Source organism: Siphateles boraxobius, unplaced genomic scaffold (genome assembly GCF_051911475.1).
Source record: "Siphateles boraxobius isolate OS27281-9 unplaced genomic scaffold, OSU_SipBor_1 7, whole genome shotgun sequence".
NCBI lineage: Eukaryota > Metazoa > Chordata > Actinopteri > Cypriniformes > Leuciscidae > Siphateles > Siphateles boraxobius.
The window spans coordinates 1,029,255-1,049,696 of record NW_027509197.1 but is presented as its reverse complement, the minus strand read 5'-3'; the positions used below and the strand labels follow the sequence as shown (position 1 = coordinate 1,049,696).

At 36.9% G+C, this 20,442-nt stretch overlaps 1 protein-coding gene across 8 annotated transcripts in view; it reads right to left on the bottom strand.

Annotated features, from left to right (window-relative positions):
• Positions 1 to 3,179: 3,179 nt before the first annotated feature.
• tlk1a (tousled-like kinase 1a) overlaps positions 3,180 to 20,442 on the bottom strand; it is a 47,672-nt gene continuing 30,409 nt past the window's right edge. For all 8 annotated transcript variants that reach the window (XM_077215145.1, XM_077215141.1, XM_077215144.1 and 5 more), the window contains 15 exons: positions 17,891 to 17,977; positions 17,314 to 17,406; positions 17,026 to 17,136; positions 16,617 to 16,753; positions 13,481 to 13,669; positions 12,883 to 12,949; positions 9,915 to 10,012; positions 9,580 to 9,661; positions 9,397 to 9,488; positions 8,737 to 8,826; positions 8,474 to 8,643; positions 7,842 to 7,977; positions 7,651 to 7,762; positions 7,377 to 7,484; positions 3,180 to 4,231 (listed from right to left, as the gene is read on the bottom strand). In XM_077215145.1, coding sequence (XP_077071260.1) covers positions 4,091 to 4,231; positions 7,377 to 7,484; positions 7,651 to 7,762; positions 7,842 to 7,977; positions 8,474 to 8,643; positions 8,737 to 8,826; positions 9,397 to 9,488; positions 9,580 to 9,661; positions 9,915 to 10,012; positions 12,883 to 12,949; positions 13,481 to 13,669; positions 16,617 to 16,753; positions 17,026 to 17,136; positions 17,314 to 17,406; positions 17,891 to 17,977 — 1,713 coding nt within the window. In that variant the 3' untranslated portion in view covers positions 3,180 to 4,090. The remainder of the gene's footprint in view (positions 4,232 to 7,376; positions 7,485 to 7,650; positions 7,763 to 7,841; positions 7,978 to 8,473; positions 8,644 to 8,736; positions 8,827 to 9,396; positions 9,489 to 9,579; positions 9,662 to 9,914; positions 10,013 to 12,882; positions 12,950 to 13,480; positions 13,670 to 16,616; positions 16,754 to 17,025; positions 17,137 to 17,313; positions 17,407 to 17,890; positions 17,978 to 20,442) is intronic.

Genomic DNA, 20,442 nt, shown 5'->3' with positions numbered 1-20,442 from the left:
AAAGCATATAATGTGCTTGCAGTTGTGCAGACTTGGTCTGAAGATTAGGTATATGAGTGAATGGTTTTGCTAAATAGGCCTCAAGTACCACTTTTAGTGTGTAAGCATTTTTTTTTTTTATTGTAAAACTTGTCATCTTCAATCAATTAGGGACTTTCTCTTCATGTTCTTATTTTATAGTTTGTCCAGTCAAGTTTACAAAATGTCAAATTTACAGTGGACTACAACATTCTGCTTTTGGGTTAATGGTAACCCTGTAGTATCTGAAGATTCTATCAGTAGATGACCAATTAGCCGCTGCATGTCAGTTAGATACACCTCAATGCTGCCTACTACGTGGAGATACTTCTTACTAAACGGCACCTTATGCCTGCTGGTAAGGTAAGGTTGTTGACCTTGTAAGCAGGTGATAACTTCCACCACCCAGAGACAACATCTGATTTAACAGAGGCTGCCATTTTCTTTTGGCCTGCAGTAGCAGTGGAAGAGTTGGTCAGACTGTTGTATTTCTCTGTGGCTTTCAGATAGCCAAAAGGGCTAGCACTGGGCATAGTCATTCAATGTGATTTCTGTCTTGTGTGTCTGACATAGGAGGTTTAAGTGCTGCCAACTCAATTCCTTGGTTTCTAAACGATGTTGAGGGAGAAGTGAGGGGTTGGGCCACAAGGTAGCCATTGTTTCATCCACATTCCAGTGCATGCGAGATGTATTGATTGACAATGCATGGAGTTCACCAACACACTTAGCTGACGTTATGGCTTAAAGGCATGCTGTCTTCATTTAAAGCCACTTTAGGTTACAATGCTACATAGTCTGATTGTAAGACAACTTACACAACTTTTGAGCCTAATGCCCCATGAGTAGCCTTACTCTAACAGTCCGAGTGGGTGCAATGGAAGGGATCTTCGCAATCGCAATGGAAGGGCGCAATGCTCTGGGATCTTCCCTCCCAGTCTACACAAATTAGTGAAAAGCTTCCACCTACAAGCATAGATATTCCTGGCTCTAGAACTAAGGATTGTGTTCTAGATCACTCAATAGTTATTTCCTACTCCTCTGATGCCAGACACTGAGCTGCAGTTGATGTGGGTTTGGGTGCCAAATCTGTCCCTGTAGCTCAAGGAGAAGGTCCTGTCTCCAGGAAGGCTCCAAGATTTCTCATTGAGAAGGCTAAATAACATTGGGAACCATGGTCTTCTGAGCCAATTTGGTGCCACTAGGAGCATCCCATCAACTGGTGCAATTGAAGTATCCAATGGGACAATGTTTGTCTTTCAGTCCGCATTACGCGACCCGCAACAAAATGTTTGTGAAAGATAGAATACGAGGTATTCTGAAAGAAAGTGTTTTCTTTTTACCTGCCATCTTTGCATGTATGCTGGAAGATTGAAGGGACAGTTTGCTGGCTATCAAGGGGTTAAATAGGGGAGATCCATATGCCATTCCAGGTCATGTGATGACTGTTACTATTATTAGACTGTGGCTGCGAAGGGTATCTCTTGAGTAGGTATTTATTTTGAATAAGTAATTACTTTACAACCGCTAAAACACTCTATATAGTATGAGTGTGTGTAGTATGAATGTAATCAGTACATACTACATTCGCCATGTTGTCATGACCTACTAGCATCAGTTGCTTCACCTCCATTCACAAATCCTCTCCTGTGGCCTCATGGGACAGTAAAGTGTCCATCATATGCACACTTCAGAATCTCGTCATCTGGTAGGTTTTGCCTACTCTTTTATGAGTACTGTGAATTCAGACATACTACTTTTGTCACATACTGTTTTTGCCTACTAAATAAGTATGCGATTTCACACCCAGCCTCTACCTGTGCTGTACATGAGCAAAAGATTACATCGATGTAGTACTGTACCATTTTGTGAGGTCTTACATGTCAATGATCATGTTTAAAACTTTTCTCTAGCATTTAAAGCATAGTGATTATGAATTTGTTTTATGTTGTTTTTATATAATTGGTCAATTGTATATGTAAAGTTTGTTCTTATTGTACAGCACTATGGTCTACATTGAAGTTTTAAAAGTGCTTTATAAATAAAACTAAAAACTTGAACCAACCTAGTTTGGCATCATGAACAGGATTCAAACCAAATTTTTTGCAACACTAAAACAAGGATATTAGAACTTTTGTGAATATCAAAAATGTCCTTTTACCTGTGTGGACTGATTAAAATGTTTAATCATTTTTATTGTTTATAGAATACAAACGTTTCTTGAAATTGTCATGAGCTCAGGGTGAGCTACCTCTAAACACCCCTTTGGAACCTTTATTTTTTAAGGGTGTATCTAGTATCTGGTAAGGTCTTGTGTGTTACTGTCTAAGCAATTTTTTACTATTAGTTTTGGCCTAGTTTCACAAACAGGGTTTAGATTAAACCAGGATTAGGACATTTAAGTAGCTTTTTTAAATGTACCTAAAAATATGTCAGTGCCATTGTTTTGTCTCAAAATGACATATCTTTGAAAGCAATTAGCATAGCATGTTTTTTTCTGTTAAAACAGCTCAAACATGCATTTTTAATCTGGGACTAGTTTTAAACCTTGTCTGTGAAACTGGAGTTAGACTGTAAAAAAATAAAACTAATGTGGGGCTGGTTTTATGGTTACTTTTTCTTAAGACTCAGTCAATTGTGATTTTCTTAGCCTATTTTGATGGATTTTTACAAAGCATTTTGCAGTTTAATGGCACTCTATTAGAACAACAAGCCCCTTTTAATCCAATACCATAAGAACATGAATGATACATTTTGAAGTGTGGACGAGGCCTGCATACATATACAGTGGCATGATTTTTTTTTCTAAATCATTGATTTTTTTTTAATGTTAAGTCACCAACATGATGACATACCTGCATATGTATAAATAAATTATATGCAAAAACTTATCTTTAGCACAAAAACACCTTTACACTTAATATAGCTTGATCTGATGGACACTTTAAAATTGACTAGGTACAGGTGTGGCTTATCCTACCCCACAGGAAATAATTCATTTCAAATTTACAGAAATAAAATGCCATTGCCAGCATGTATTTTGCATTAGATTCATTCTGACTTGAGACATGCACAGAGCTTTCCTTTAGAAGGCCAGTGGGTGGCGCTACAGACTGTTGTCAGATCAACAATTCACATCACTAAACCAAATACAATGCAGTAAATGGAGCTTCCTGGCATTTATTTGAAAGTCTTTTAACAGGACTGTACAATTTATACCCAAAGTACATTATACAGCGGTTTGAAAAAGAGCAACATCAAAGCAGCAAAATCAAAAAACACCAGGAAACCAAATTTACAAGAAAAAAAGAGCAAAATGTTAAACCTCTGTACAGGATGAATCTGCTGGAAGTTAATATCTGAAATTAAGGTCCTGTACAACAAATTTACATGAATTCTCCAAGGGGATTCTTTTATTTTGTCCTGCATAGGATTCTGTACATTGCCATTCATCTACATTTGGTTATTTTGTGCATTTAACATTAGTTTGCTGCCTGGGCCTAGTGTGCCAGTAGCCTCTCTGTATGCTAGAATTACATTCTCATAGCTAGTTGAACAAAGCAAGGAAAGCTAACACTGTTGTCTGTACCACATAACATTACTACAGAGTGAAAAATGAAACCTTTGCACGCCAGTTACAGTAACTCTGAATGTATGCTCTTCAAAGAAATCCTTAATTTCCGAGACCATGGGGACTGATAGAGGTTTGCCAGGACTCTCCTCTTTGAACTTGGAGGCAACCATGTGAAAAACCAAATGACAACAGTCACATTTCAAAGTACTTAACAGTAGCTGTGCCTTAGAAGGCATTATTTTTCTTCAATGTCTTTGTGACATTCTTTAGATGTCTAAATATTCATGCTTTATTTTCTTCATTTGCTTCCGAAACACTTTTCTTAGTAAACCCAAATCTTGCTGCTGCAAAAGCACAATAATTCATCTCAAATTTCCCCAAACCGAGGAAGCCAGCTTCTTTTCCTCATGGCTGCCTTGAAATGTCCCGCCCCCTGCTCTTGGGCAGGGAGATCAGACGCCGGCCAGTCGGGCTGTCAGTCAGAGCGCTCAGTGCAAGTCTTCAATAGGAGGCTGAGTTTGGTGCCAGGGTTCCTGACGAACTGGCCCGTCTTATGTGAGGCAGCAGGTAGGAGTCACTGCCCAGCTGGTGCACATCAAACCGGTCCTCCTTCCTGTAGGCTAGACACCGGCGGATGAAGGCCTACAGGAAACAGTAACATGCATTTATTACATACGCAAACACTCAAGGACACCATGACTTTTTTTTTTTAGCCGTTTATTTGTTTTTGTACAAAATAATGTGAAAATATGCTCTGTTTAATATATAAAAAAATATATATTTGATATATTTCTCAAACAGACTAGTAGGTCACATAGTTCAGCAATTTCTGATGCCTTTTAACAGTGAAAACTTAAAAAAAAAAAAAATTAATTTAGTTCCTACAGGTTTTCAATTCATTTTTGTTTTGTTTTACAAAACTCTTATTAGATGTTAAATATGGTCTGAAAAATCTACAACGTATCTAAAGCTGTGAATGTTTACAAGTTTTTTTTTTCTTAGACTGCTCCGGGCTGCGTTTCACAAAAGCATTGAAAGCCTAATTGATCGTAGAAACAATTAGTGGCAATTGTTCAACGATCAACTTAGGTTTACGATGCTTTTGCGAAACGCAGCCCTGGTCTGTTATTGTCGTGTTCCGGTAGCGTATTGTGGGCAGGCATGCCTTCGTTTTCAAAAGTCTCCGTTTTGGTTCGTTTACACTGAAACGCAACTCCAGAGTTTTCAAACTAAAACAGGGTCTGCTGTGTTTTCGTAAGTATCGCATTCAAGGTTTGAAAACGGCAGTCTAGTGTGGACGCCAGGCATTTAGAGGGTATGCGTTTTAAAACAAAACTGCACTAGTGTAAACAGGGCCTAAATTTAAACTGTTAACATGTCACATTCTAACTATGTATGCTATTATGATGGCAAATAATGTGCCAGAAGAATACTGTAGCTAGGAATGAGCGCTTCCTTATCCGTTTCTGCTTTGAGTGACATGGAGGCACACACTCGTTCATTTACTGAAGTTTAAAAGAGACTTGTTTACGGTAAAAGTATTTTGTAATGAAAATATGTGCCTTGAATTCATTCAGTTGTGTAAAATGATCACTAAACTTTTGGCTGCACTGGCTGACTGCTCCCTTGGCTTGTATGACACATTTCTTAGAAATTATATTTTAGAAATCAGAATTGGGGCAATAGTCTGGAAACATACACCGATGCGCCAAAACATTATGATCAGTCACAGGTGAAGCGAATATTATTGATTATCTCCTAACAAGGCCACACATTAAGGTCTGGGTAGATTAGATGGTAAGCAAACAATCAGTTAACGTGAACGACGTGTTGGATGCAGGAGAAATGGGCAGGAATAAAGATCAGAGCGACTCTGACAAGGGCCAAATTATTATGGCAAGGCGACTGGGTCAGAGTGTCTCGGAAACGGCAAGGCTTGCGAGTTGCTCCCGGTCAGCAGTGGTGAGGATTTACCAACAGTGTCCGAGAAGGGACAAACCGGCAACAGGGTGTTGGACGTCTGGTCCAAAACGTCTGAAGGTCGACTGTGGCATAAGTCTTAATGAGGGTTATATGGGAGGAATGTCACGACACACACTGCGTTTGAGGCTGTGTAGCTGCAGACGGGTCAGAGAGCCTATGATGAACCCTGTCCACCGTCAAAAGCACCTACATATGAGCACACGAGCATCGGTACTGGACTTGGAGCAGTGGAAGAATGTGGTCTGATGAGTCCCATTTTCTTTTACATCACTTGTGTGCCGTTTACCTGGGGAAGTGATGCACCAGGATGCAGTGTGGGACACTGACAAACCAGTGGAGGGAGTGTGATGCTCTGGGCAATGTTCTGCTGGGAAACCCTGGGTCCGGCCATTCATGTGGACACATGCCATCTACCTAAAGATGGTTGCAAACTAGGTACACATCTCCTGGCAATGGTATTGCCTGGTGGAAGTGGCTCTTTCAGCAGGATAATGTACTTGCACTGCACACTTTGTTCAGGAATGGTTTGAGGAACATGATGAAGAGTTCAAGGTGTTGACCCAGCCTCCAAATTCACGAAATCTCAATCTGTCAATCTGAGCATCTGTATGATGTGCCGAAACAACAAGTCCGATCCACTTGCAATATACAGGACTTGAAGGATCTGATGCTTAAGCCTTGGTGCCAGAGACCACAGGACACACTCAGAGGTCTTTTGACAACACACGGAAGACCAAGAGCATATTAGGCAGGTGGTCATAATGTTTTGGTTCATCATCGGTATATAAATTTCATAGGAGCAACACACAGTGCAACACACGCAATTTTACAGTTCTATATGATTTATCTGAAACCAAACACCTGAACCAAACATACATTCATCAATGTATGAATCAAACTCACTGAGACTGCCAAAATTATATTATATATATATAATATATATATATATATATATATATATATATATCATTTTGGCAGTCTCAGTGAGTTTGATTCATACATTGATCATTCTTGTTGGTTATATGATGCAATGAGCAGTTCAGTAATAATAAAGTTCATATTAAATTTTTCTCTGCATAATGTTAATTATAAAAAAAAAATAAAAAAAATATTTGTATGATTTGAATGAAGTTTTTCAGCAGTATGAGTTTAAATAGTGCTTTAAATCATTAACCCTCTATCAAAATACTAACACTGCTGTAGTTTATATAACAACACTCTCCAAAAGCAAAATATTACTTTTTTAGAAAACAAATTTCAAGTCAAATCTCCATTTTACCGTCAATATATCTCATTTTTTAAAGATACATGTGCAGTCTACCAAAAAATTTAATTTGGATAATTGACAAGTAACAAGAGACATGGAAATTTCAGCAATATTTTAGGTGCTGTAACTGCTAACAATTTTTTACCATTTTTAAAAATCACCTTTCAGTCAAGACAGATTATTAAAAGCACTAATATTCAATATAGTCTCTCAATTAATGCCTCACATAAGATAATACAAGCAATAAAATAAGCTAAAAAAAAGTTTCTAATTGTAGTTCACCCCTTCAAACCCCTTGAAGAACATATACAGTATACAAGATTTTCTGCTTTTAAAAGAGTGATTAATAAAATCTCATAACTCCATGGGCATTTTAAAAAAGGATAAACAAATTGTGTGTACATTTTTTTTTTAAATCCTTCTCACAAAAGACTGGAAAAGGAAATTCATTGGTTAAAAAGTCACACTACAGAAACTCCTGTGATACACCATTTCAAACACCCATAAACCTCCAATCATTATTATATTACAGATTACCTTGGCTTCGTTGCTGGCAACAGGTTTGGAAGGGAACTGAACCTCTGTGGCTTTCAGGATGGTGTTCTCCTGTAGGATGTCCTGCTGGGACTGGTTATGGCCAAATGGCTAGAAAAACAATTCAAATTTGCATGGTTATGCTAGCTTGTGATAACAAGACCTAGTTCTACAGATGAACTAGATATGAGCAAAATGACAGGTATTCCCCCCATTACTCTGTAACTTGTAAATGGTACTAATAATATTCCCATTTATTCAGAGAATTGCTCCTCACCTTTCTTCCATAGAGGCACTGGAAAAATATGACCCCGACAGACCAGACGTCCACTTTATTGGAGATCTTTGGAGGCTCTTTACCCACCACAAAACACTCAGGGGGGAGGTACCTAACAGCCACAACAAGACACAACTGAGCTACATACTTTAAAAGGCAAAAGCCAAAACATGTGTATTTGCGAGCGTTACCAGTAAGTGCCTGCCCCTTGTGATGTCAGGTCCATTCCATCGACTCCGTAGTTGTCGTCGTCCATGATTTTAGACAGTCCGAAATCTGTGATCTTTATCTCTCCACATGCAGTTCCATCTACCAGTAAAATATTCCCTGTACACAACCACACACAAATAAAAACACAAGAACATAGATTCCTTAAACTGGATTAACTTTGTTATACCCTTTACCTTTGCACCAAGGGTGGGTGAATTATACTTTTAATACTTCTTTACTTCTACTTGTTCTTTTTAACTTTCTTTTTAGCACATAAACCTGAAAAAAATGTTATTCAGATTTATGTATATTGCAAATGTATATATGTCTATTTTGTTTTTGTGCATGTGTGTGTATATATATACTTTTTTTTTTGACTGCTTGTTGTGATTTTGAAATACTTAATATGTTGTTGTTCTTAATAAACATTTGATCCAAAAAAAAATCCAAAAAAATATTAAGCTGTACAAAGGTTTTCAACATCGATAAGAAATGTTTCTTGAGCATCAAATGAGCTACTAGAATGGTATCTGAAGGGTCATGTGACATACAGGCAGAAGCATATTTGAGTGTTAGAGAGCTGTGTAAAGAGAAAGACAGAATGTGTGTTCACCAGGTTTGAGGTCATAGTGAATTATGGGTGGCTTGATCTCGTTCAGGTATCGTAAAGCATTAACGATCTGCATGATGATAGAGCGAGCCTCTTTCTCAGACATCAGCTTGTGCTGTTTCAAGTAGAAATCCAGGTCGTTTCCTTCACAGTATTCCAAAACCGTACAAAACCTGCAGGAAACAGACAACCTAATGTAACTTGCGTCCAACCTCACTGATGTGATCTGACAGTTGATCGGTGAAATGTGCATGGCTGGAACTCACGTGTCTGTGTCAAGTGAAAAGTAATCGTACAGTTTAACTATTCTGGGATGATCCAACTGTTTATGTATTCGGTATTCCCGACAGGCGTGTCTGTGGAGAAGAGAGGCACGGGTTACCATGGGCAACAGAGGTGAGACCCAGGCGACCAGCGTCATGGGAGACAGACGGACTTAATTTCCAGACATTTCAAGTTCTGCACAGAATACCAATTGGCATGGAAATACACCCTTACATAATGTCCCCACACCACAATGTGAGCCTGCCACATATCAATCGCACGTACAAAATAAGAGAGAACTGGCTCTAAAAATAAAGGAATGTTTTGGGTTAAATGCAGATTAAATATGGCATATTTGAATGAAAATGAGGCTGTGAGGGATAGACGTACTGTCTGTTAAATGTCGTTTCACAACAGATGTTTTCTGGATAGTTTTGTCTATTGAGAATGTTTTGGAAAGATACATTTCCAATGTTGTGTTGGCTGAACATACTGAATAGCTTGTACATGTATTTTCCCTTCCATCAAATTAAGCACGTCAACCCTGTCTATACAGTTAAAGTGCATAATTCACAATCTGAAATCTACTTTATTTCTTGCGGCGATGCACAGCATGCCACTGATGTATTTAACATGAACAGCATCAAAGATGAGGAGCGTACTTGTGGTAATTTTCTTTCTTCTCCTCTCTCCAGTTTTTGTTGAGCTGATGAATCTTCACAGCAGCGTACCGTTGCTCAATTAAGTCAAACGCCTGAAGAGCAGAATGATGAATTCAAATGATCTGTTTCTTTCTCAAAGGTCAGCATGAATCAGGCTCTGTTATAAATGAGGGGTAAAGATACCTTGTAGACCTCACTGAAACCACCCCGACCGAGCAGATGTAACAGCAGATAGCGTTCATTCAGGGTGGGATGGTCCTTGAATCTAAGAAAAGGTTTGTAAAAAAAACAACAAAAAAACAAAGAGAAACAGGGAGGGTTGGTGCAAAACAATCATGGAAAACTATACAAATAAATGGACAACATTTTATAAAATGCTACAAAAGTGTATATGGGCCCTTTACAGGTATGAACTCATGAAACTGCTGTTAATACGAGGAGTCAATGTCCACTTCAAAAGACACAAAATGGAAGGAAGAACGAGATCATAGGCTGATGTCATCAGTGTCGGTACATACTGTGAGCTGTCCTCATTGTTTATTCTTTTCAACTCTCGGATGTGAAGATTTCGCACCCTCTCCAACCGCTCCAGCTCTGCCTGAATCTCTGCCTCCTCCTACAATTGCACACACAAAAAAAACTGTTAGAATGATGAAAGACATGATGCTGAAAATTCAGCTTTGATCACAGGAATAAATTTCATTTAAAAATATATCCATATAGAAAGGTTTTTTTTAAACAGTAATATTTCACCATGTCCCTGTTATTTTATTTTGATAAAATAAATGCAGCCCTGGTGAGCATTAGAGACTTCTTTCAAAAACAAACAAATCTTACCAACCCCAGATCTCAAGTAAATTAATAAATTCTGGCACCTTCATTATTACACATTAAATGATGACTAATGTCTTTATTTTACACTGCAGAAACAAAGACAGACAGCATATTTTCTTTTTTAAAATGTTTTAACTACTGCCATCAATCGAATACAAAAATGAATTAATCTCAAATTTTTTGGTAATTAATTGCGATTAATCGCACATAACATTCACCTTGCAATCACATGCACCTTTAAGCAAAACCTCGAAAATGACATAGTTGACTCTTGTTCCTGCTGACAATCATGAACCATATTTATACACACATATTTAAGCACTATTTAAGCACATAAAGGTTTTTTGTTGTCTTTTTTAATTTAGTTGCTTGTTCTATGTGTTTGACTATGTACAGCTGTACAGTATGTTCTTATTTATTCCTGTAGCCTCTTGGCCAGGTCATGTTTGTAAATGAGAAGTGGTTCTCAAACAGTTTACCTGGATAAATGAAGGTTAAATAAAAAAAATAAAAAATAAAAAACATTAAAGTTTTTACTATATTTTTTGTATTATAATAATTTCACATTTAATCTCCAAATTAGTGTAGAAACAACATTCAGTATATTTTAAACATTTGATCTAACAGGTAGGAAATATCCAGAAATTGAATAAAGTTACCAAACACTTCATAGTCTTCCCTGGATAAATGATAAATTAAACATAGATTCATCCTTATTAAAGCTATAAAAGTTATTCAGTCAAGAGCAGTGAGTGATTTTCTTTTTCTTTTGTTCTTTGATCAACATTGACAGATTTATTAGGCACATGATCTGACACATTAGCATGAATGTCTCAACTGCGTTAAATATTTTTAACACGTTAAATTGAAATAAATAAATTTCAATTTCAATTTTCAATTTCAATTTCAATTTATTTATAAAGCACACAAACACAACTTCCATTGACCAAAGTGCTGTACACAGAAAATAGTAAAAAAAAAAAAAAAAAAAAACAACCACAGGGCAATTGCTTCAACATTTAGTTTGAATACAACAGGTCAAATAAAAATGTCTTTAATCTCACTTTAAAGATAAGCAGGGTTGGTGCAGCTCTGATTTCTGGAGAGAGGCTGTTCCAGAGTCTAGGAGCAGCACTAGAGAAAGCCCTGTCTCCTCTAGTCTTAAGTTTTGTTCTCGGAGCCACCAGAAGGCCTAGGTTCGCAGACCTAAGAGCTCTAGGTGGTTGATGGACAGTCAATAGGTCCGTGAGGTACGATGGAGCCATCCCGTTTAACGACTTATATACTAATAATAAAACTTTAAAAGTAATTCTATGGCGCACTGGTAGCCAGTGCAAAGACTTGAGCACAGGAGTTATGTGTTCTCGTTTCCGAGTTCCTGTCAGGACTCTTGCAGCGGCATTCTGGACTATTTGGAGGCGATTAATGGATGACTCCCTGATCCCCATATAGATTGAATTACAATAGTCCAGCCTGGTAGAGATGAAAGCATGTATAACTTTTTCTAAGTTCGAGACTGAGAGAATAGACTTAATTTTTGCCAGGGTTCGAAGCTGGTAAAAGCTTGATTTCACCACTTGATTGACCTGTCTATCCAACTTTAAGCCACTGTCCAGTACCACTCCTAGGTTTTTAACAAAAGGCTTAACATATGGTGTCAGGATACCCAGATTTATGTTTGTTGTGTCATGTACACTGGAAGGTGTAAGTAAACACTATAACCTCAGTCTTGTCCTCATTCAAACTTAAAAAATTTTGCGACATCCATGCTTTCACATCCCCAAGGCAGTTGGCCATTTTTCTAAAGTCATTCCGCGGTTAAGAGGAAAATATATTTGAGTGTCATCTGCATAGCAGTGATAGTTCAAATCATATTTTCTAAAGATAGTACTCAGCGGAAGCATGTATAAAGAGAACAATATTGGAGCTAGTGTGGAGCCTTGAGGAATTCCACATGTTAACTTTACTGGTGCAGATCGGTAGTTATTAATATTAACTGAAAAACTCCTGTTAGTAAGGTAAGACTGGAACCACTGTAGGACTGGGCCTCTAATGCCCACTATATGTTCTAACCTTGAAATCAGGACATTGTGTATCAGTACTACCGAATCGCCAGAGTCAGTGGCCAAAAAAATGTCATTAAGCACCTTAACAAGGGCCGTTTCTGTCGAATGAAATTTTTTGAAGCCAGATTGAAATATATAATAAATTTTGTTTTCATTCAAAAACGTTTCAAGCTGACATAGAACTATTTTATCTAAAATTTTAGTTAAAAATGGGAGATGTGAAATAGGTCTAAAGTTTGATAGATTGGATGGGTCTAAATTTGGCCTCTTTAGTATGGGTTGCACAGATGCATGTTTTAAACGCTCAGGGACCACTCCCAGCTCAAGGCATTTATTTACGAAGTGTAGGAGTTTCGTACTTACTACATTGAACACTTTTTTCACTAGTCGTGCAGGGATAGTGTCTAACGGTGATCCTGTAGGTTTTAGCTGCTTCACCGTGTCATTTAAAACAGTCATTGTGATTGGTGTAAACTTACTGAGTATAAATAAATAAATAAGTTGCATTAACACATTATTTTTGACAGGCCCAGTTTGAACCTGTTCTGAAATGCAGGAGGATCTGAATCATACAGGAGTCACTGACCTTTTTGAGATGGCCGAGTCTCAGTTTGAAGATCTCCTCCTGCTCATGGTACTCAGCTAATGTTAGCCTGCAGGAACATCAGTGGAACAGGAATTAAAAAACCTCCATAACATGTACTGGGTTAGGATGCTCTGACTGTCAAGTGTCAAACGAGTTTGAAACTATTACACGATTCTGAAGAAACGTATGCAATCTCACCACACTGCTCACTTAACAGGCTATTTTTCATATTGTGGAAATAAATGTCTTCAAACTTACATTTGGCTCCTAATAAATCATGTCCTGCCATTTTTTCAAACAATAAACAATATTGCTGATTATTTAAAAAAAAAATCAGATTTTAATAATTATCAACAAAACGATTTTCAAGCATTTACGGTAAACCGAATCATTTAGATCAAAAGGTTTTCAAGATCTTCAGAAATATGTCCAAACTTTTGACTGGTAGGTCATATTCTCGGTACATCTGCTTAAGGATCATTTCTAGAAAATTAAATCAGTGACCTGTTCATGTGAATGAAGCATGTAAAACATGGAAGGCCGTTGTGTGTGTGGATAACAGAGGTTGTACACTGTGGGCATGTATTGCATCACTCACAGCTGTGGAAGGCTGGGTTTGAGGAAGGGGTCGTTGTCAGAACCGTTCACAGCCTTGGTCTTTCGTTGTTTCGGCTCAGAGTTGGTGCTGGGCGACTGTGAGCTGCTGGATGCTGGTGGTTTTCTCTTAGCTAACAATTTCCTCTGTCTTTCGATTTCTTCACGTTGTTGAATGATCCATTCCTGCTGTCTGCATAAAAAAGGCAATAAAACAGTTCATATAGGCAATAGAACAACTTAACTTCTGTAATCAAGTGAAATCTGCAACGGACTGACAGATCTACAAGAGACCTGAGGCCCGTTCACACTAAGAACGATAACAATAGCGGTAACTATAACAACTATATTTGCATCCACACCAACGGACGTAACAGTTGTGCTGTTTGTGGCTTGAAATGCTCAAGCTCTTTAAAGGATTAGTTCACTTCAGAATTCTCATCAAATTTTCTCATCACGATTCTCATCAAAATTTCCTGATAATTTACTCTCCTCCACGTCATCCAAGATGTTCAAGTCTTTCTTTCTTCAGTCGAAAGAAATTAATGTTTTTGAGGAAAACATTCCAGGATTTTTCTCCATATAGTGACTTCAATGGGGTCCAAATGTCAGTTTCAGTGCAGCTTCAAAGTCTCAACACGATCCCAGCCGAGGAATAAGAGTGTTAATCTAAACAAACCATCGGTCATGGTCGGTCAATTATAAAAAGAAATTAAAAATATATATACTTTTTAACCACAAATGCTCGTCTTGCACTAGCTGTGATGCGCCACACATTACGTAATCACGTTGAACGATCACATGTGACGCAGGTGGAAGTACCGAGCTTGTGTTTACAAAGCGAACCTGTTTTTTTCGCCCTAGCCTACCTTTTTGAACCAGAACCGAGTGACCTTTCAACGAGATTACGTAATGTGTGGCGCAGAGCTAGTGCAAGACGAGCATTTGTGGTTAAAGAATATATATGTATTTTTTTTTTTTTTTTAGAAAATGGCTGATGGTTTGTCTAGATAAGACTCTTATTCCTCGGCTGGATCGTGTCGAGACTTTGAAGCTGCACTGAAACTGATTTTGGACCTTCAAACCATTGATAACCATTGAAGTCACTATATGGAATATTTTCCTCAAAAACCGTAATTTCTTTTCGACTGATTAAAGAAAGACATGAACATCTTGGATAACGTGGAGGTGAGTAAATTATTAGGAAAATTTTAATTCTGAAGTGAACTAATCCTTTTAAGGCCACATCCACACTAAGCCAGAGCTTTCCCTATCCGATGTTTTTTTTCCCTCGTTCTAAAAAGAATTTCCGTAAACATGGCGGCGTCTCAAGAAATATCTGCGTACACACGAAACCACTGAAACCGACTCAAACCGATGTAGAATACATGGCAGACCAGTATGAGATGCTGTAATTCTCACACAGATACACTAAAAACAGAGAAGATTGCGCATAAACCTTGCGCGCTGTATACAATAACATACAGTATGTAATATTAGGCACAGTAGCTTCTTTTCTTTTTAACCAAGAACTTTATTGAACAATATGAAAAACCATAAATGGCCAGGTACAAAATAGGGATGAGTCACGAGATTCAATTAGTTAGCAGACGCATAAAGCTTGCCAAAAAGAACCGGCAAATAGCCTAATCATTATGAATGTATCAAATATAGCACAGAGACATTTTAATTGTTTATTAATAAACTAGTGTTTTCCGTGATGATGCTGACTCGCCACCTTCGCAGTATTGTGAACGTGCCTAGAGAGAAATGGACACTTCATACGCATTATTACAGTTGTCTGTTTCTTTTCGTTTTGAATTGTTTTGTTTAAAAGTAGACATTTCAAGCTTAGATATATTTCTGACTTTCTGTTAATTTATTAGACAAGCTCCAGTTCACGTGCGATGCAAGTTATATCGCGTTGGCGCCTCCATGTCCTGATTATAGTCTGTTGTCTGTTATATTTGCTTCTTATTTATTAAATCCAGGCGAATTGGTTGATGAAACAATTGATTACAATTAAGACAATTTGTACAAAACGAAATTCACTTTAAAGAAAGGCTTTATTCAAAACAAAACTTAATGAAGTGGTCAAAATGACGTGTCTCGATATTGCGCATCTTTACTCACGCTGTTCACTTTTCATTTAATCAACATATATGAAATGGAAAAAATAACATAACAAATAACATGTAGGCCTACAGTACAGAGAAATGCAATGTCGGAGCGAACGCCGTGTTACCGGTGAGCATGAGGGGCAGAGGTGCGTTTTTTGAATAATAATAAAATAATTCCCAGCGATCGTCGAATATTATTTTTGCTTGAAATGCCCATCCCTACAAAATACGAAATGTCTTAATCAGACAAAATACAAGCATCATAGCATACGAAAGAAATATAAATAAATAAAGAAGTAAAATAAAGAAATAAAATAAAAATACATTAAAGTAGGCCTAAATAATAAATAAAGAAATAAAAGAGGCTCAGTAGCTTCTGAAGCATGAACTCAAGCAAGTAGTCGCAGTTGTTGTTGATGTTAGGCTACTGATTTAGCGTGACTGACTAGTCGACACGTGGGGTGATGACATCATCGTTTCACAAAATATACAGATTGGCCATACACACGAAAACGCAAGGGTGTCGTTTTCAGATTTATCCACCCTGGGACCCGGTTTCAAAAAATAGCGGTTTCAGTCTCCCAAAACGCCGGATCCGTCTGGAAGAAACGCCGATCCGATAAAAAATGTGTACGTATACAGCTAAACGCGTCTCCGTGTGGACAGGGCCTAAGTGGATTCTGATTGGCTGTCAATTTTCTTGTTCATCAGCTGGAATATTTTTTTTTCTAAAATTCCAACCATGATTTTTCCTCTGTGTTGTTATCTTTAAACTTTTGGTGTATTCCTATTCCCGATGAATAAGACCAATTATAAAAACTTCAGTTGCAGTTTTTTGTCCCTGGTGTGAACAAGCCTTTACTATAGAGATGGGTGAAAATGTGAGTGAAAACAGACAAAACCGTTGGGACTCTTTAGCCCAAAGTATACTACTTTTTACAAGTCAAGTAATCAGAGCACAGATGACCTATTAGTATTAGATTATGTGCGTATGCTGTCAAACTTCAGTAAGTGTCTTACTTGACGAGGTTCTGGAAGGCATATCCGTCTGTCCACTGCTCTGTAAACGAGGCTCCGTGTCTCACAGTGGTAAAATGACCCAAACGCAGTCGATCCTGCATGCTCTTCTCCCGACACGCTTGCTTCTCCTGTTTGCTCTGGACAAATACACACACTTTTATAAAGATCTGAACCACTTCTTACTCTTTGTACCATTTTCAAACTATTTAACTTTGCTGTGTAATGGCATCGTTTAACAAAAAGCTTCAATCTTGTAGGTTACACACAATCAATTTAGACATTGAGGTAATAAGACATGCAAATTTAATTACACACACATCAAATAATTGATATGTAATAACAGGCCAGCACTGGGTCATTGTTAGAATTCTACAACACTGATTTCTTAAATATCACAAGGATTCTTCACCTTCTCAATCAGAAGTTTCTTGCTCATGGTGATGCACTTGTTTAAACGTTCTTTGTACTTTTCTAGAAGCTTTTGTTGTTCATCAATTTGTCGTCTTAGATCACAGTTTGCCTGTGGAGAAGAGGAAGGGAAAATTTAAAAAAAAAATCAGACTCTGCTAAACTGAACTGCTTTAGGAAAAAGAGATTTCTCATAACGTCACAAAAACAATTTGATACATCATTTTTGATGAGATTAATTATTTTGTCTTATGTTACACTCTTTTCCTCCTCTCTCTCTCTCTCTCACCCGCAGCAGATCGTCTATCCTGCCCTCCTTCTTCTCCAGGTCCAGGTTCTTATTGCTCTCTATAGTGGCCAGTTTTACTACCGTCAGGTCAGTCTGCAGAAGAACATAATACAAACAAACAATTCAAGACAACTACACATTTTTATGTTGTTTTATAAATGTGTTTCTTCAACAACAGTAATTCTAAACTGCAAGGTTAATTTGTATCAGAACAGATTTCACTTTTTTATTTTTGATATATAAAGTTCAGACGTAAAACTGTCAAGGAAACTTAACACATTAGTCATTTATTTGTTCTACTTTTTAAAATGCCTTTTATGTTTAGATTTTATTATTTTATCATTATCCCAGACGGAAAAAAAAGGCGAAATCAAATATTTCAATAATTATTGAACTATTTTTACTCTCATCTCTACCACAATCAACACTTCAATCAACGCCCTTAATGAAGCCTTCACCCCTCTTTTCAAAAGTAAGCATACATGTTTAACAAGGAGAGTGTCAAACTCAACAGATTAATTGATTGTTGTAATCTACAGTTTTATTCATGAGTGATAGTGCATTATGACAGTCCCACCTGAATACTCTTGACTGCCATCAGTCTAGAAGAGATCACAGAGTCCCCAAAACACAGGCTGGTGGGAGACGAGCTGCTTTGCCGGGTCTGATCAAATACAAGATTGTACATTATTTGATTAAACTGCATAGTAATGAGAGGCACAAGTAGACAGTTTGTATTGTGGCTGAGCTGAAACTATACAAGTGTTATGAAGTGTGTGTGTTTATGAGTCATGATTGATTATGATACACAATTAGTGAAATGAACTGAGTCAGAGCGAGGCCCAGAACTCACACATCTTGGATGCAGTGTTCATTTTGACAACAAATTTTGATTTTGTTTTTAGTCAGTCTTTTGGCTTAAAATGTCATTTAGTTTTAGTCATATTTAGTCATCTGAATGGTTTTATTTAGTCAACTAAATACCGCTATGTCAATATTGCTGCAATCGGTTGCAACACAATCTTCGCACTCCAGTTTATGGTGCTGTTGTAAATGGGAGAAGAGATTTGAGATGCTTACATTTTTGAATGGAAAATGTATATTTTAGTCAGAATTATGGCATTCCCTTTCTATTGTGCTCTGTCTGTTTGACATGCATGCACTCTTTCAGTGAAGGTTGTGAAGTTTAACAGAGACTTGCATGCTTTTATTTTCCTGCCATAGCTCACATTGCATCCACCGTTATTTTTCAGATGTGTTTGCAGCATAGGGATGGGCGATATGGATATTTTTCCAGGAAAATCACGATTCACAATTTTATCACGATTCTTTTTCATGTTGGTTTTACTATTTTGAAAGTGACTGAGCATTACAGCCAAACTAATGTCCCCATTTTAAAAACATTGCCATTATTTTTTCATTTTGTTACCTTGTAAGGCTGACATTAGGCCAAAGTGGCGAAGAAAAAAATCGTTGTCATTTTCTTTGTTATTAAAAAATAAGAACAAAGATGCACATTACACATACACAACATAACATACAAATGAAATAAACAGTGCTTTATTTTTTCAGCAACAGTACGTGTATTTAACAGTAGCATTCAAGAAAGAAATTAAATGAATATAAAAATAAAACACTACAGACTTTACTGTATAAATTATACACTGATTCTTATTAAAGCTACTTTTTCAATGTTCTCAGTCAAGAGCAGTGAGTGATTTTCTGTGTTTTGTTGTTTTATTAACATTAAAAACATTAACATTAACATTGTTCCCCCAAAATGAAAATTATGTCATCATTTACTCAAGTTACCTCAAGTTGTTTCAAACCCGAATAAGTTTCTTTCTTGAACATTTTTTTTTTGTTGAAGAATGTGGCTAATCAAACAGTTGCTGGTCCCCAGTGACTTCCATTGTATATTTTTCCAACTATGAAAGTCAATGGGGACCAGCAACTGTTTGATTAGCCACATTCTTTAAAATATCTTCTTTTGTGTTCAGCACAAGAAAGAAATTAATACAGGTTTGGAATAATGACATAATTTTCATTTGTGGGTGAACTGTCCCTTAACCTGTGCGCATCCTTATGGACATTTGTTTTTTTCAGTTTTTTTTTTTTAAATTTATATATAATTTTGCCCATGTAAATGCCAACAGCATAAATTTTGGCACAGGTGTGTATTCTTATTGGAATTTTACTATTTCACCCCCATTTCCTCTAAAAAAATATTTTTTTACACTAGGTACACAAATTAGTTCCTCTCAGCACTTCTTGACAAAAATGTCTGCATTGAAACCCATTAAAACTGCAATAAAAATCAACTATAAAATGATGGAATATTTGTTAAGAGGCTTTCATTCTGTTGGCAAGGCTTCAAAATGTAATTTTTTTACTATTTTTTACCAGATAGTGCCATTTTTTCAGGTTTGGTCTATAAAGCAAATACTCGCTTTATTCCCTCTTTCTGCTTCGGCATATTATAGAGCCAATCGAATAAATTATGCAGCTATAATTGTGTGGGTGTGTTGGTATGGATGTCAGAGTGTGGTTGTATGCGTGTAATAAAACAATTTTGCGTGTGTGTGCTTGTAATATTTGAGAGAGAAAAACTCAACTGCAAATCACAAATCCAACCGCTCTGTGTCCCAGTGGAGTTTTGCTGGTATCTAATGGGGAAAATGTGGTACTGCGATCTTACAGAAAGCTAATTTTTTAAGATATCAACCTCAAATGTGGAACACAACTTGCTTAGATTTATGGCTTTGATATTCTAGCAGTTTTAGAGTTCAACATGTTTTATAAAATATTAATTTCATATAAAATAATGTTCATAAATCATTTTCATAAACTTAAACCTCTATAACTTTTTTTGTTTGTTTTAATTTTAATTTAATTTTTACTTCAACAATAATTTGCCAAAGGTCTTCTTTAAAATAAGACCAAACTTAAAAGTCTGTGCACCAAAGCTGCAAATTTTTATGACAGTTTTTTTAACACAGACATTTTTGTCAATTATGGACCTATGTGTAACTTTTTTTTAATTGATGCACAAGGGTTAAGGACAAGCGGCAGCATGCTAACTATTAGGCTACTGTCACTTTCTCTCAAATGTTTGCATTTACTTTAGAC